The sequence below is a fragment of the Pseudophryne corroboree genome, chromosome 9 (assembly GCF_028390025.1).
Source record: "Pseudophryne corroboree isolate aPseCor3 chromosome 9, aPseCor3.hap2, whole genome shotgun sequence".
Lineage (NCBI taxonomy): Eukaryota > Metazoa > Chordata > Amphibia > Anura > Myobatrachidae > Pseudophryne > Pseudophryne corroboree.
Genome location: NC_086452.1, coordinates 93,607,000 through 93,622,845, shown reverse-complemented (window position 1 = coordinate 93,622,845; position 15,846 = coordinate 93,607,000). Strand labels below are relative to the sequence as shown.

At 46.4% G+C, this 15,846-nt stretch overlaps 1 protein-coding gene across 3 annotated transcripts in view; it reads right to left on the bottom strand.

The window, feature by feature from the left end:
• DIO1 (iodothyronine deiodinase 1) overlaps nucleotides 1-15,846 on the bottom strand; it is a 78,490-nt gene that overhangs the window by 30,051 nt on the left and 32,593 nt on the right. For all 3 annotated transcript variants that reach the window (XM_063939625.1, XM_063939626.1, XM_063939624.1), the window contains one exon: nucleotides 2,717-2,916. In XM_063939625.1, the coding sequence (XP_063795695.1) occupies nucleotides 2,717-2,916 (200 nt within the window). The remainder of the gene's footprint in view (nucleotides 1-2,716; nucleotides 2,917-15,846) is intronic.

Below are 15,846 nucleotides of genomic sequence, written 5' to 3'. Positions count from 1 at the left end.
TAGTTGGGGCCTCTCGCACTGTGCGGGGAAGTGAGTTCCATAGAGTCGGAGCCACATGACTAAAAGCTCGACCCCCAGATGAATTACGTGAAATTCTAGGTACTGCTAAAAGTCCTTCATCTACAGATCGCAGTAATCGAGTGGGGCAGTATGGGGTCAGAAGCTGCTTCAGGTACCTTGGGCCCTGGTCATGTAGTGCTTTGAAACTCAGTAAGCCAATCTTGAAGATGATTAGTCATCTTACAGGCAGCCAGTGAAGGGAGTAGAGGATGGGTGTTATGTGGCTAGAACGGGGCTGGTCGGTTAACAGCCTGGCAGCGGTGTTTTGCACCAGCTGTAAGCGGTGCAACTCTTTTGCTGGGAGACCAAGGTAGAGGGCATTACAGTAGTCTAATCGAGATGATACAAATGCATGTATGACTTTTGGCAGATCATCTGAGGGAATTAAGTGCTTGATTCTGGCTATGTTCCTCAGGTGAAAGAATGAGGATTTGAATGTGGCTGATATCTGATGTTTAAGTGTCAAGCCACCATCCAGGACAACACCAAGATTCCGCACACGATCACTGGTCTGTAATTCTGAATCCCCGAGTGTAAGTCCAGTTGGTTGGCTATAAATAGGCCGCAATGGCTTACTCAATCTGGAGCTTGGCATTCTGGAGCTTGGAAGCCTATGGGGAATGCTTTTGCAATTGAAAATGGGGGCCCACAGTAATAACTTAATTCACTGGTTGCATAATATCACTCTGCGCTAAGGTCTATCAATCAGATTTAGACATTGGCGTAGAGTGATATTTTGTATCTTTTTTGGGGTCTCTTGGCATAGGCGGATCCAGGGGGGGGCACTCGGGCCCATGCCCCCCCTGTGGTTTCTGACTTCTTTTTTTCAATAGGAGAACAGTAGCAGCCACTACTGCTATTTCCGTCAGTCAGATTTGATAAAAGAGCCAGCAGGCACTAGGACCCACCACGGCTCTAACAGCAAGTCCATGTGGTAACCAATGGGGAGGCTGGAGCTGCAGCTCCAGCCTCCCCCTGCTCCCACCGCAACCTACCTTCCCCACTGCCAGCTGGCCAGAGTCCAGCCCAGGTGCGGGGTTCAAATGCCAGCATCGAGTAAGACTGTTACTTATGACAGCGCAGAAGGCTTCATTAGCCCTCACTGCGCCGCACAGTTACCCAGCGCTTCCTTCTTCACTTCCTTTACCACCATGCTAGGTGCAGTCACACTCAGCTCAGCTTTGAGAAGGCGGTCTGTGTGATTGTGACAGGGCTGTCCTGCAGATGTCTTATGCTGCTTGTTGGAGATCCAGCTGGCTGCTTCTGCTAATCAAAGATGGGCAGTTCGTGTCCTGCAGTCTGAGTCTCAAAACAAGGTATGCTGCTCCTGCCACTTTAATCATTATATTGTGCTGGGGTGCCTTCCAGGCTCCTATAACTAATGGAACAGGTGACCAACATTTCAAGGCCCAATCAGCCTTTTCATCAGGGTGAAACTTCGGCAATACACCAGGACGCACTCCTACAACCAATCATTACCTGATGGCGTATTCTGTGAGGACACGCCCCCTGTGATACCACACCCCTTATCTGGGAGCACATGTGCCTTAGGTGAATGTAAACATAACTATTACTGTTACCCTATCATGGTGCCCCCCCTTTCATCTTTTTCTGGATCCGCCCCTGTCTCTTGGGTTTACAGGAGGTATTTATGCACACAGGCATAATTGACACCCTGCAGCTTAATTAAAGAAGACTATATTACATATAGGGGGTAATTCTGAGTTGATCGCAGCAGGAATTTTGTTAGCAGTTGGGCAAAACCATGTGCACTGCAGGGGGGACAGATATAACATGTGCAGAGAGAGTTAGATTTGGGTGTGGTGAGTTCAATCTGCAATCTAAATTGCAGTGTAAAAATAAAGCAGCCAGTATTTACCCTGCACAGAAACAAAATAACCCACCCAAATCTAACTCTCTCTGCACATGTTATATCTGCCCCCCCTGCAGTGCACATGGTTTTGCCCAACTGCTAAAAAAAATGCCCTGCTGCGATCAACTTGGAATTACCCCCATAGTTTGATAAGTGGCTACCTAGCGCCGGGAAACAAAAGTGGAAAATTATTCACCGGTTGATTAATATTTGCAGGTAGCCCCTGGAAATGTATGTTTTGGGGAGATATCCCACAAATATTTTTTGATAAATATGCGCCCTAGTATTTCTTGTTGTGGAAAATAAATATATGCTTATATTTTCACATGAATGACCCAATTTTGCACATGCTAACTGGAAACTCATTGCAGAGCACAGACAATTTCCATGTGATATACTGTGCTGCGATGCCTTCATGCGTACGACCCATCCTGTATTTGCACAGGTCAGGCTGTTCTTGATGAACTGGCCGATCTGCATCTGATTTATGTAACCGTACTCTATGTAATGGGGTGGTCTTCAGTTTGCCGGCTGTTGGGATCCTGGCGCACAGTATACCAGCGTCGGAATCCCGACACTCGGCATACCGATATCTTTTCTCCCTCTTGGGGGTCCACGACCCCCCTGGAGGGAGAATAGATAGCGTGGCGCGCATAGCGCGCCACCGTGCCCACAAGGGGCTCATTTGCGCTCGCCCAGCTGTGGTATGCCGGCGGTCGGGATTCCGGTGCTGGTATGCTGGCCGCCGGCATACCATACTACACCCATGTTATATGCAGTTACCTTATAGATGACTTTGCCTTCTTGCAGGATATAAAGCCTCTCAGGCAGGGCTGCATACTTAGCACTGCACAGGTTCTGCATCGTGTCTAACACCACGGGGCAAGAAGGCAGCTCCTCCAACAGGCGTTTGGCTGCAGCAAGCCGGTCCTGGATACTCTGATGCTTTTTTATGGATATATTGTTTTTCAAAGCCCATCCATCTACAAACAGAAAAAAAAGAAATACATACAATCAGAAAAGATAATTGCTGCAACCACATACTGAGTAATGAATGAGAGTCCATCCATGTGAACCTGAAATTTGTCCATTTTTGCACACCCAAATTCCCAGAAAAACCGCACCTTCTAGAGAATCAGGGTAATTATAGTGTATTCGATGTAAATAAAGCCACTTAGCAAAGACCAACACATGTCACGTGTCTAAGGTTTAATAAAAGGAGCACACAGACAGGGAAATGTGAACGCTGCTATTAGTGTTTGTAATTAGGGGGGTCGGTATGTGTTACCGGAAGACGGGATGCCGGCGTTCCATATCCTGACAGCGGCATCCCTCCTGCCAGAATGTCGGCAGCAGGGCGAGCGCTGAGAGTCCCCTTGCAAGCTCGCTGCGCTTGCCACACTGCAGGTTCGGTTGCTCGCTGCGCTCACCACAGGTTCTATTCCCACTCTATGGGTGTCGTGGACACGTACGAGTGGAAATAGCCCTGGCGCGCCGGCATTGTCGGCTGTCAGGATTTCGGCGTTGGTATCCTGAATGCCAGGATCCCGACCGCCAGCAAATTGACTGAATCCCGTAATTAGGCTGCTACTCATCACTGGCTTCCAACTATTCTAATCTTATATTCAATTCTATTCTATGCATACTTGTTACACTTACATCCTACTAGGTTCTGCCTACAGTAACTCACAATCCAGCGGAGTCCTCCAAATTTGTGTAGGTTTTGTTTCCATTGTACAATGGACCTAATTCAGACCTAGGTGGTCATTCCGAGTTGTTCGCTCGTTGCCGATTTTCGCTATGCTGCGATTTGTTGCTAAATGCGCATGAGCATGGTACACAGCGTGCATGCGCTTAGTTATTTAACTAAAAACTTAGCAGTTTTGCTGTTGTCTGTGCGGCGCTTTTCAGTCGCACTGCTGATCAGTGAATGATTGACAGGAAAGGGGCGTTTCTGGGTGGTAACTGAGCGTTTTCTGGGAGTGTGCCAAAAAACTCAGGCGTGTCAGGGAAAAACGCGGGAGTGTCTGGAGAAATAAGGGAGTGGCTGGCCGAACGCAGGGCGTGTTTGTGACGTCAAACCAGGAACTAAACGGACCGAGCTGATCGCAATCTAGGAGTAAGTCTGGAGCTACTCAGAAACTGCAGGGAATTATTTAGTAGCAATTCTGCTAATCTTTCGTTCGCTATTCTGCTAAGCGAAGATACACTCCCAGAGGGCGGCGGCCTAGCGTTTGCAATGCTGCTAAAAGCAGCTAGCGAGCGAACAACTCGGAATGAGTAGCAAAATTGTTCTATAATGGGCAAAACCATGTGCAGTGCAGGTGGGGCAGAGAGAGTTCGATTTGGTGGGGTGTGCTTAAACTTTAAACTGAAATCTAAATTGAAGTGTAAAAATACAGCGGGCAGTATTTACCCTGCACAGAAACAAAATAACCCACTGAAATCTAACTCTCTCTGCACATTTTATATCTGCCCCCCCCTCCGCGGTACACATGGTTTTGCCCATAAGAGAACAATTTTGCTGCTGCGATCAGGTCTGAATTAGGCCCAATGTGAAGCAAGTAGTGCATGGGATATGTACTTTAACATAGACCGGGTGAAATCGATAATTCAGACCATGGGCCAGATTCTGAGATGGAGACAGAAGCACAGCCTCGGCATGCCCAGAAAACGCCCCTTCCCCGCCACTGATTGACAGGCTGCTGTTCAGACGGCACTGGGAGCAATCTCGCAGACAAAGATCTGCACATGTGCAGATCTCAAAACATAGGAGATGTACACAAAGCATGAGGTCTGCATAAATCTCTGAATGAGGCCCTATTATTCAGATAATAATAATAATAATAATAATTATTATTATTATTATTATTACTACTGCTACTACTATTCTTAGATTATTCGGGATCCGTTCACAATTCCAGCGGTTGGGATCCCGGCAGTCAAAATACTGACGCAGGGATCCCAACACTACTTGAAATGCCGACACTACTTGGAATCCCAATCACCGGGATCCCGAACGATCGCCGTCGGAGAGGTAAGTTGCACGGGGAGGTTAAGGCTACAGGGGAAGGGTTAGTGTAGGCACGCCTGCGTTTTTCCTGACACTCCCAGAAAACGGTCAGTTACCACCCACAAACGGCCTCTTCCTGTCAATCAGCTTGCAAATGGCTGTGAGATTGACATTTTTGCACCAGCTTGTCGCTGTTTGGCGACGCACGTACGCATTGCAGTGCATATGCATGCGCAGCGATCAGGTCTGAATCAGGTCCATAGTTCCATGATACAGTATGTAAATGGGACAGGGTTCCTATACATAATTTTACAAGTTCCCTACTTGCCTAATTAATTCAGCCTGGGGACTTAGAGGTGTATTTACTAAGCCTTAGATTAAGATAAAGTGGACGGAGATAAAGTACCAAACAACCAGCTCCCATCATTTTTCAAACCCAGTCTGTGACATGGCAGTCATGCGCCGATTGTCTGATACTTTATCTCTCTCCACTTTATCTCCATCCAAGGCTTAATAGACCCCTTAGCATCTAAGACCAGATCTGTGTTAGACAATGGGGTATATTCAATTGCAGTCGAAAAGCTGCCGTCTGTCGGAAAGACGGCAGATTTTTTACTTTTTTAGGTCGGAAGGGGTTCCGACCTATTCAATACACCCCAAAATTATCCGACAAGTCGGGAATTTCGACACGGAATAGCCGCTGATCCGTGTGCTTCTAACAAAAATGGGGCCAAATCCGTCAGGTTTTGGCCCCCTTTCCGACCATCTCAATCCGAGTTTAAAAAAAGTCGGATTGAGATGAGGGACCTGAGAGGTGGAGACGGGGGAGAGCAGCGGGGAGACAGGGGAGAGCAGCGGGGAGACGGGGGAGAGCAGCGGCTACAGCACAGCGCAGCAGGAGGATGGGGCACCGCCACCGCTCACGAGAGCGTCCACCCGGCTCCAGCAAGCAAGGTCCCGCTTGCTGGAGCCGGGTGGACGCTGCCGTGAGGTCTGGTGGCGATCCCCTAGAAGCTGCTAATTGGCTGCAATGGGCAACTTCTCTTCCTACCCTCTTTTGAAAGTTTGATACATAATCCACAATTCTTGCTACTTCAAATGGTAACTCAAGTCACAGTAGTCTACTTTTGCAGGATGCCGTGCTGCCATTTGGACAAATGTAGAGTGGAAAAATGAAAAGAGTGGAAAAGTACAAGTAGAGAAGTTTCCCATATCAACCAACCAGATTCTAGGTAGCATTTATCAAGTGCATTGTATAGACTGATAGGCAGAAGCTTATTGGTTGCTATAGGAAACATCTCCACCTGTCCATTTCTCCACTCATTAGAAGGTTTGATACATTTCCCCCTTTGTTCTAGACTCTAGAGCAGGTTTTCTCAAGCCTTGTCCTCAAAGCACCCCAACAGTCCAGGTTTAAAGGATATGTTCACGTTTGAGCACAGATGGATGGATATCCTTAAAACTTGGATTGTTAGGGTGGCTTGAGGACCGAGTAGTGGTCCTCCTCCACCCCTTGGATAAGCCACTGGGACTGAGTTTGGGACACCGTGCTCTAGAGGAATTGGTTAGCTGTAAATTTAGCTCCTGCTAACCAGTCAATTTCTTAGTTCTATGTTGAGCCCTATTGAGTAAAGTTGTATCTATAGTGCCACACATGGACACAGAGAGATTGGTGGCTGCAGGAAGATTGGTGGCTGCAGGAAGATTCTTTTCGGGCAGCCAGCCACTATTTGTGTCTGAATGGTTGCATAGTTTGTGATCAGGTCAGATAATGCACAGTCTGGTGTGGTTGCAAGCGATCCAACCACTCCAGGCAAGTGCTTACTCCTCTGGGTTATCCTGTTAGAATATGTCGCAGCCGCTGGTCTTCCATCTCTTTCTACAGAAGCCAGAGATTTTCTGGATGCCCAACTAACGAAAGAGGAAATTGAATTTGGCATAAAATCGTACCCAGGTGGTAAGGCACCAGGGATTGATGGTATGCCCCTAGAAGTTTGCAGAAAGGATGCACTGTTTTTTGTTTTGTTTTTGTCCCTAAATTGCTAGATCTTTTTAATGTCTTGTTTGAGGAAAACACATTTTTTGCTTCTATGTATGAGGGGGTAATAGTGGTTCGCCCCAAGCCCTGGTAAGGACCCTTTGTTACTGGAATCTTATAGTCCCATATCTTTAAAACCTACTGAAGCTAAGATATTATCCAACATTTTATTCATTCGTATTAACCAGGTTATCACCAATGTAGTCCATCCAGACCAGACCGGATCCATGCCAGGGAAAACTACTTTGAGGAACCTTTGGTGATTATTAACTAATTTTGCAGGGAAGGAATCATCCTCTGTTGTGGTCTCTCTTGATGCTGCTAAAGCACTTGACTCTGGAGTGGTCCTACTTGTGGGAGGTTCTGCGTACTTTTAGGATAGCTCCAGGCTTCATTAATATATATATATATATATATATATATATACACAACCTGATCTCTGTAAATGTCTATGTTTAACCCTCTTTTCCTCTGTTTAAGGGAACGAGACAGGGGTGACCCTTGTCCACAGTTCTTTTTGCCTTGCCAATTGAACCGCTGGTATGTATATTACACTCCTATCCCGACATAGTGGGCCTTAAAGTGGGCGATAGAATGGACACCATAGAGTTATATGCTGATGATGTTTTTACTATTTTTGTCGGATTATGTTACCTCTATGCTGGCAGTTCTTCAGGTTATTACAGTGTTCTGTACTTATTCTGGTCTGAAGATTAATCAGAGGAACCCACATTCTGCCATTTCGGGGTTCCTGCCCAACTTCTCCTTGTGTGCTCCTTCCCAGTGGCGTAAATACCACAGGTGCAGGGGATGCGGCTGCTATGTGCCCATGATGCCTGCATGCCTGCTCCCCTGCACCCAGTCATGCAACGGTGGAACCGGACCTGATCTCACAGGGGGACAGGTCAGTGTGACGGTACTGTCAGGCAGTATGTCTGCCACCTGCCCTACTACCCACCCCCCGACCGCCCTACTTGTTTCATCTTGCTGCAAGGGGCAGGGTATAATGTCCACATGGAGATCAAGTTCCACCTTTGGGGGCACCACCAGTGAGTCCCCAGCAGAAATTTCCTGGCAGCTGCAGCAGGCTACTGGGAATGGGGGACTAAGAGGACATCTTTTAGATGCCCCGTGGTCTGTGCAGTCCCCACCCACTCAGATTCACACCAAGGTTAAAGGTATTTGGACATCTTGCTGCTTACCGTTGTGGTTCCATGGATCTATAAAGCTGGTAAATGGTGCTATCTGCCTAGAGGTGAGACTGCACCAAGTTGCAGAGAATTAAGTTTCCCATGGAGGGGTTGGACCAGTACACTTCCTTGTGGAATTCCAAAATGTTGACTGAACTGTCTTCCTTGCAAACTGACAAGGTGTGGGGGATCTAGGGGAGTGATTTCTATAAACCAATTATATGACACTTTTGTCCTGAAGTCTTTCACCCAATTACATAGTGAATTTAACTTACCCGACTCTTATAGGTTCCTTTAATTACGACATGCCTTGTCTACCCAGTTTTCTGATACTCCTCCACCTATATTAGACTCTCCTGATAAAAAGTTTTTGTTGTCCCTCAGCCCACCTAGTACACTCTCGTATATATATTATTTTCTATTGACTGCTCATCATTCTGCAGGTCTTCCTGGCCTTAAGGATAAATGGGTAGCAGATTGGCTCTACGAGTGATGAATCATGGAATCTTGCCCTAGCGTCTCCCTGGAGTTTCACTGCATCGATTAGGTTCACTTCCAGCACACTTTATCCTGCATAGAACATATCTCACACCTGTTAGATTTCTAACGTTTGCTGGGAGAGTTACTGATATCTGTCCTAAATGTAATATCTCCACGGGTACATTGTGGCACTTATTGTGGGAATGTTCTATCGTGTGTGTTTTTTGGAATAATGTCATTTAGGCCTTTGCTAGTACAGGAATTCCTTCCTCCCTGCTAACGCCCAGGGTGTGTATTCTTGGGATCTTGCCTGTGGTCGTTCTAGTAACTTTACTACCCAATATGTAGCATACTTGCTTACTTTTGAAAAAGCATTTCAAGGAGATTGTGAAAGTAACAACTAAAAGCGCGGGCGAGTACTGCTACATCGAAAAGGCTCGTCATAAACATGACTTACATCCAAATGTAAATGAGGCCCAAACTTAGTAATATCTATTTGTTGTAGAAAAGACACTGATACTGTGCAGGATTTTTTTGTGTATTGTGTTTTACAAGAGGTTCCATACACTGTAAGTGGCCCCAAGAAACCTGATTTAAAATGCATGTAGCCATAGGGATCATTGGGGCAGATGTATTAACCTGGAGAAAGCATAAGGAAGTGATAAACCAGTGATATGTGCAAGGTGATAAAGGCACCAGTCAATCAGATCCTAACTGATCATTTACATATTGGAGCCGATTGGCTGGTGCCTTTATCACCTTGCACATATCACTGGTTTATCACTTCCTTATGCCTTCTCCAGGTTAATACATCTGCCCCATAGTGCCTTATAACCAATGCAGGGAAATGGTGCTGATGATCCCATTTCAACGTATTTATCTCTGATTTATTTTTCCACCCAAGAATGTAATAGCTACTTAATGGGGGTAAGGTGTAATCAGGGAGATTGCTGAACTATTCAGGGAGTGAGGGAGATTGCTGCTATTTCAGGGAGTCTCCCGCAGAATGAGGGAGGGTAGGCAACTATGATACCCCTTTTACACTCGCACGCTTGGGTCATTCCCGGGAATGTGTCCCGGGATATTTCCCAGGACACATTCTCGGGAATGACCCTTTTACATTAGCGGCCCGACCCGGCATATTGCCGGGTCGGTGACGTCACCGCTGACTCTACTGGAGGCGGTGCTTGGAGATAATCTTCTCCAATGCAGAGAACGGGCGCCGGGTCGCCTTGACCCGGTATACCCGTTTACACTGCACAGCTTCCCGGGATGGTCCCGGATTCAACCATGATCGAGGCCTGGGTTGAAATCCCGGGATGCTCGTCCCGGGAAATTGTAAGTGTTCCCTTTTACACTGACAAAAATCCCGGGATGATGCGCGTTCACGTGCAAAATCCCGGGATAAAATTGTCAGTGTAAAAGGGGTATGAGTCAATCTTTGCAGATTGGTAAAGGTATAGCTAAATCCTGAATAGCACCTTTAGGACCTGACTTTATGGTCTGGAAGTCACTTATTAACTCCATAGTGTCTCTTGAAAAATATATGTACCTTTACTGTAAGGCTGAGTCTAAGGGCCTTCTTCATGCTTGTTAGCAAACCAAAAAAGCACACTAATGGGCAAAACCACATTGCACTGCAGGTGAAGCAGATGTAACATGTGCAGAGAGTTAGATTTGGGTGGGGTGTGTTTAAACTGAAATCTAAATTGCAGTGTAAAAATAAAGCAGCCAGTATTTACTATGCACAGAAACAATATATAACCCACCCAGTGTTGGACTGGAGCATAAAGGGCCCACCGGGGAAATGCAGTGGTAGGGGCATGTGCTTAGGGGTGCGGCCAGTCTCCAGATGGGGTGCGGTCTGCCCCAACAGCGGTTTAGCTAACCATTAGAGAGTGCATGGTCAGAGCCCCTTGATAAATATATTGTAAATACTGCTAGTGCATGCATGATAATGCACCAGAAGAAAAAAAGCAATGCACTGCAGAAATACATCATATTCCAGTGCATTATAAGGTAACATGTATAATGTATAATTCAAGTGCACAGTCTGGAACCTGATCCATAGAAAAGGAGGTGGGGGCCCAGACACTGGGGCCCACCAGGGTTTCCCCCCCCTGCGCCCCAGCGGGCCAGTCCAACCCTGAACCTACCCAAATCTAACTCTCTCTGCAAATGCTACGTCTGCCCCACCTGCAGTGCACATGGTTTTGCCCATTAGTGTGCTTTTTTGGTTTGCTAACAAACCTGAAAAACTCCCTAAGGGGGAGATGTACTAAGCAGTGATAAAAGTGGAGACGTGATCTAGTGGAGAAGTTGCCTATGGCAACCAATCAGCTGCTATGTTTACATTTATAGTATGCAAATTATAAATATTATATAAATGCTGATTGGTTGCCATTGGCAACTTCTCCTCTTTTATCACTGCTTAGTACATCTACCCATGTTTGATAACATTTGGAGTAGAAAATCCCAGTATTATATAACACCAGAGAGTTCCTGATTGGATTTCTATCCATATTTATGGTCAGCATCAAACTATACCTGTGCTTTACGTAGTTATCTCTCACATCCATAATTTCACTTATTGTACCAAATTATGTATGATTTGTCACATCATACTTTTGTTACTTGTTTTTGATTTGTGTACTTACTATGCCGATACCAGATTTTTTATGACGTTGACATTGTTTCTGTATACCTGGTATACATGTTTAAATGGGTGTGATTCATGTTTGTAAGTCAAGCAAAACAAGCAAGTAACTTTGTACCTTGAACAAACCATATTGCCATGCAAGGTGCAAGGGGAGCAAACACATTTATATTTTTCTGTGCAGGGTAAATACTGGCTGCTTTTGCATATAGCCCACAAATGTTAGCTTTATTTTTACACTGCAATTTAGATTTCAGCTTGAACAACCCCCCAACCAATCTAACTTTATCTGCACGTTACATTTGCCCAACCTGCAGTGCAACTTGGTTTTGCCCAGTGGGGAGTTTTCTCTCAAATACTGGCTATGTGCCCAAGGATGTGTCATAATTACAAGTAATTTGTGTGCACGGAAGTCTTTATGTTTGTTGCATTACAGGGAGTGTGTGCATCATTACACGGGATCTGTGCCCAAGGATGAGTGACGAATTGCATAAACCTGGTGGAAGGGAGAGCTTTACAGGGGATCATTTAGAATGCTACATACCTCCCAACATGACCCTCTCCAGGAGGGACAGAATGCTCTGCTCCTGGACTTCCCACTTAATTTAGGATTGCCATCACCTGTGGTGAAACGTCTTTCTAATCCATTAACCTGTTCACCACAGGTGCCGGCAATCTTAAATTAAGAGGAAAGTCCAGGAGCAGAGCATTCTGTCCCTCCTAGGGAGGGTCATGTTGGGAGGTATGATGCTAGAAAATAGTAAAGTGCATTATTTTCTAATTAACAGTCACACGTATGGCAAAGTGGGTTCAGTGGCTTCAGAGCAAACATTTTGTCCATATTTGCAGGCTCTGGTGGTTAATCAGGTTTGTTAGCAAACCCAAAAAGCACATTAATGGGCAAAACCATGTTGCACTGCAGGTGGGGCAGATGTAAAGTGCAGAGAGAGTTTTAGGCCCTACACACATGCCGATTTGTTTGAAAGATATGAACGATCTCGTTCATAAATGAACGAGAACTCGTTCATATCTTTCAGTGTGGAGGCTCCAGCGATGAACGATGCGCGGCCCCGCGCTCGTTCATCGCTGGTGCCCCGTCGGCTGTGCATGCAGGCCAATATGGACGATCTCGTCCATATTTACCTGCACTTCAATGGAGCCGCGTGACGGGGTGAGTGAAGAAACTTCACTCCCCCCCGTCACTGCCCCCCTGCCGCCGGGTCGCCCGTTGGACGTATCCGCCATCGGGCAGCTCGGCGGCTGATCGGCATGTCTGTAGGGCCCTTTAGATTTGGCTAGGTAATATTGTTTCTGTACATGGTGAATACTGGCTGCTTTATTTATACACTGCAATTTAGATTTCAGTTTGAACATACTCCACCCAAATCTAAATCTCTCTGCACGTTACATCTGCCCCACCTGTAGTGCAACATGGTTTTGCCAATTAGTGTACCTTTTTTTGTTTGCTTACAAACCTGAATAAGGCCCTCTGTCTGTGACCATTGCAGCAATATACAGTGCCGTAACTAGGTATGTGCCGGCGGTGCCTGGCACACAGCGCATGTGCACTGAGGGCGCAGTACCGCCGGCAACACCTGTGGGCTCCCGCTGCTTAGTGCTCGTCTGCAGAAGCACTGTAGCTGCAGCGGCGGAGCAGGACACTGGGTGTGATTGCCGTATGTCCGGTCCTGTGAAGCTAACTTCAGCCTCATGGTCCTGTGCCTCCTTGTCTCCCAGGCCGCCTGTCTGTGCTGAAAGGGGGCGTGGCCACGGGTTTGCTATTAGGCCACGCCCCCGACTTTGCTGTTTGGTCTGTCTGACTCTGCATCCGTCTCTGCTACAGCGCCTCTCCTTGAGGTAAAGTTGGCACGAGGGGAGGGGAGAAGGGGGGGGGAGTTCTGTGTGTGTGTGTGGTGTGACTGTAGGTGTGTGTGTGTGTGTGTGTGTGTGTGTGTGTGTGTACTGTCTGCCATAATGTGCAATATGGGGAAGCTGTCTGCCGTAATGTGTAAAACAGAGGACGCTGTCTGCCGTAATGTGTAAAACGGGACGCTGTCTGCCGTAATGTGTAAAACAGGGGACGCTGTCTGCCGTAATGTGTAAAACGGGACGCTGTCTGCCGTAATGTGTGATATGGGGACGCTGTCTGCCGTAATGTGTAAAACAGGGGACGCTGTCTGCCGTAATGTGTAAAACAGGGGACGCTGTCTGCCGTAATGTGTAAAACAGGGGACGCTGTCTGCCGTAATGTGTAAAACGGGACGCTGTCTGCCATAATGTGTAATATGGGGACGCTGTCTGCCGTAATGTGTAATATGGGGACGCTGTCTGCCGTAATGTGTAATATGGGGACGCTGTCTGCCGTAATGTGTAAAACAGGGGACCCTGTCTGCCGTAATGTGTAAAAAGGGGGACGCTGTCTGCCGTAATGCCGTAATGTGTAAAAAGAGGACGCAGTCTGCCGTAATGTGTAATATGGGGACGCAGTCTGCCGTAATATGTAAAAAGGGGATGCTGTCTGCCGTAATGTGTTAAAAGGTGAATCTGTCTGCCATAATATGTAAAAGGGGCTCTACCTGGTGTAGTGGCGCTACTGTGTGGCGTAATTTGAATAATAGAGACTACTGTGCACAGTAATATGAATTGGTATTATCTTGTGGCCACACCCCTTCCCCATGAAGCGGCGCGCCTACGGCGCACACTGCCCCTGTTTTGCATAGAGGGGGGGGGCGAGGCTGTTTCTTGCACACAGCGCTAAAATGTCTAGTTACGGCACTGGCAATATAAAATATGTGTGAGATGAATGGTGTAACTGCTTTGGAGCACATGTTGCTGCTGGACGTAAGTCAATGTTATGACACAGCTCTCAGGCATAGGATACTCTTCCTCTTAGATCTGCCACTGACCAAAGCCCTGCTTCCCCTGAGATAGCCACCTCTCACTGCCACCTCCAAGACATACTTGCCTACCTGACCCTCTCCATGAGGGAGAAAATGCTCTGTTCCTGGACTTTCCTGGTAATGTATGATTGCCATCACCTGTGGTGAGCTAGGTAATTGATAAGAAAGGTGTTTCACCACAGGTGATGGCAATCATACATTACCAGGAAAGTCCAGGAACAGAGCATTTTCTCACTCATGGAGAGGGTCAGGTAGGCAAGTATGCTCCAAGATGCATCCTGCACTTCTCACCACTTATGAAACTCCATGTCTGGGGGGAGTTGTATCAAGCCTTGGAGAGAGATCAAGTGGAGAAGTTGAATATAGAAACCAGTTTCTGTCATTTATCTAGAACAGTCTTTGAAATACCCGGAGCTGATAGGCTGCTTTGGCCAACCACTGTATTTCATCTCCTAGGCTTGATACATCCTACCCTTGGCCTCAATACCTTCAACTTTCCATCTTTCAAGTGATCTCGCTCTCAAAACCCATCTCTTCAGTACAGTCTGTAGAGTTTGGTGGCACCTTACAGATAATAGATGGTAATGGTATTTGGACATTCTGCAATAGTGAAAGCTGTGGCATACCATAAGGAAATAACAGTGATGTAGATTCCAAGGGAGGCTATAAGTAACAAAGCTCTACAGCAGGCATTCCCAACCGCGGTCCTCAAGGCACACCAACAGTGCAGGTTTTAGTGATATCCAGGGATCAGCACAGATGGTTAAATCAAAATAACTGAGCTACTAATTAAGTCACCTGTGCTCAAGCCTGGATATCACTAAAACCAGGACTGTTAGTGTGCCTTGAGGACGGAGGTTGGGAAACACTGCTCTACAGAGACAAGGAGTGTTGATTAGGCTTCAGTTCGTAATGTTCATAATTTATGAAAACCGTCCCACTGGAAAAGGTGGATTTGCCCATGGGAACCATTCAGACTATTACTGATTGGATGTTATACATTATATATCCTTCGTGTATTACATTTATTGGAGGAACCACATTGTATCATCATTCCCTTAATCATACTGCCAGTGTAAAGGTGGAATTCATGAGCATTGTAATACCTTGTACCCAAACCGGGGATGCCACGAGTTGTGGTTCAGTACCAAATAAAATTATTTACGGTCAATTTGATGGCTAGTAGCAGCACTGGTGGCTACCAGTCATAAAATATGTGGACAAACAGAAGTGCTGAAGACAGGCATTCCCAACCACGGTCCTCGAGGCACACCAACAGTGCAGGTTTTAGTGATATCCAGGCTTCAGCACAGGTGACTAAATTAGTAGCTCAGTTATTTTGATTTAACCATCTGTGCTGCAGCCTGGATATCACTAAAACCTGCACTGTTGGTGTCCCTTGAGGACCGTGGTTGGGAATGCCTGGCTTAACACCACATAACTGAACCTAAGTGTGGCAGATAAGTACAATTTACTTAATTAAATAAGTTTAGCTGTATCTCTCAATAAGAAACTTTTGGTCTAAGGATGCCATGGGGAAAATGCTAATACTCTACAGAGCCATGACTGAAGACATTTTGGGAACCTCTGCCTTATAGTGTGGTTACTAGAGTACTACACAAGGCAGATGAAGGTC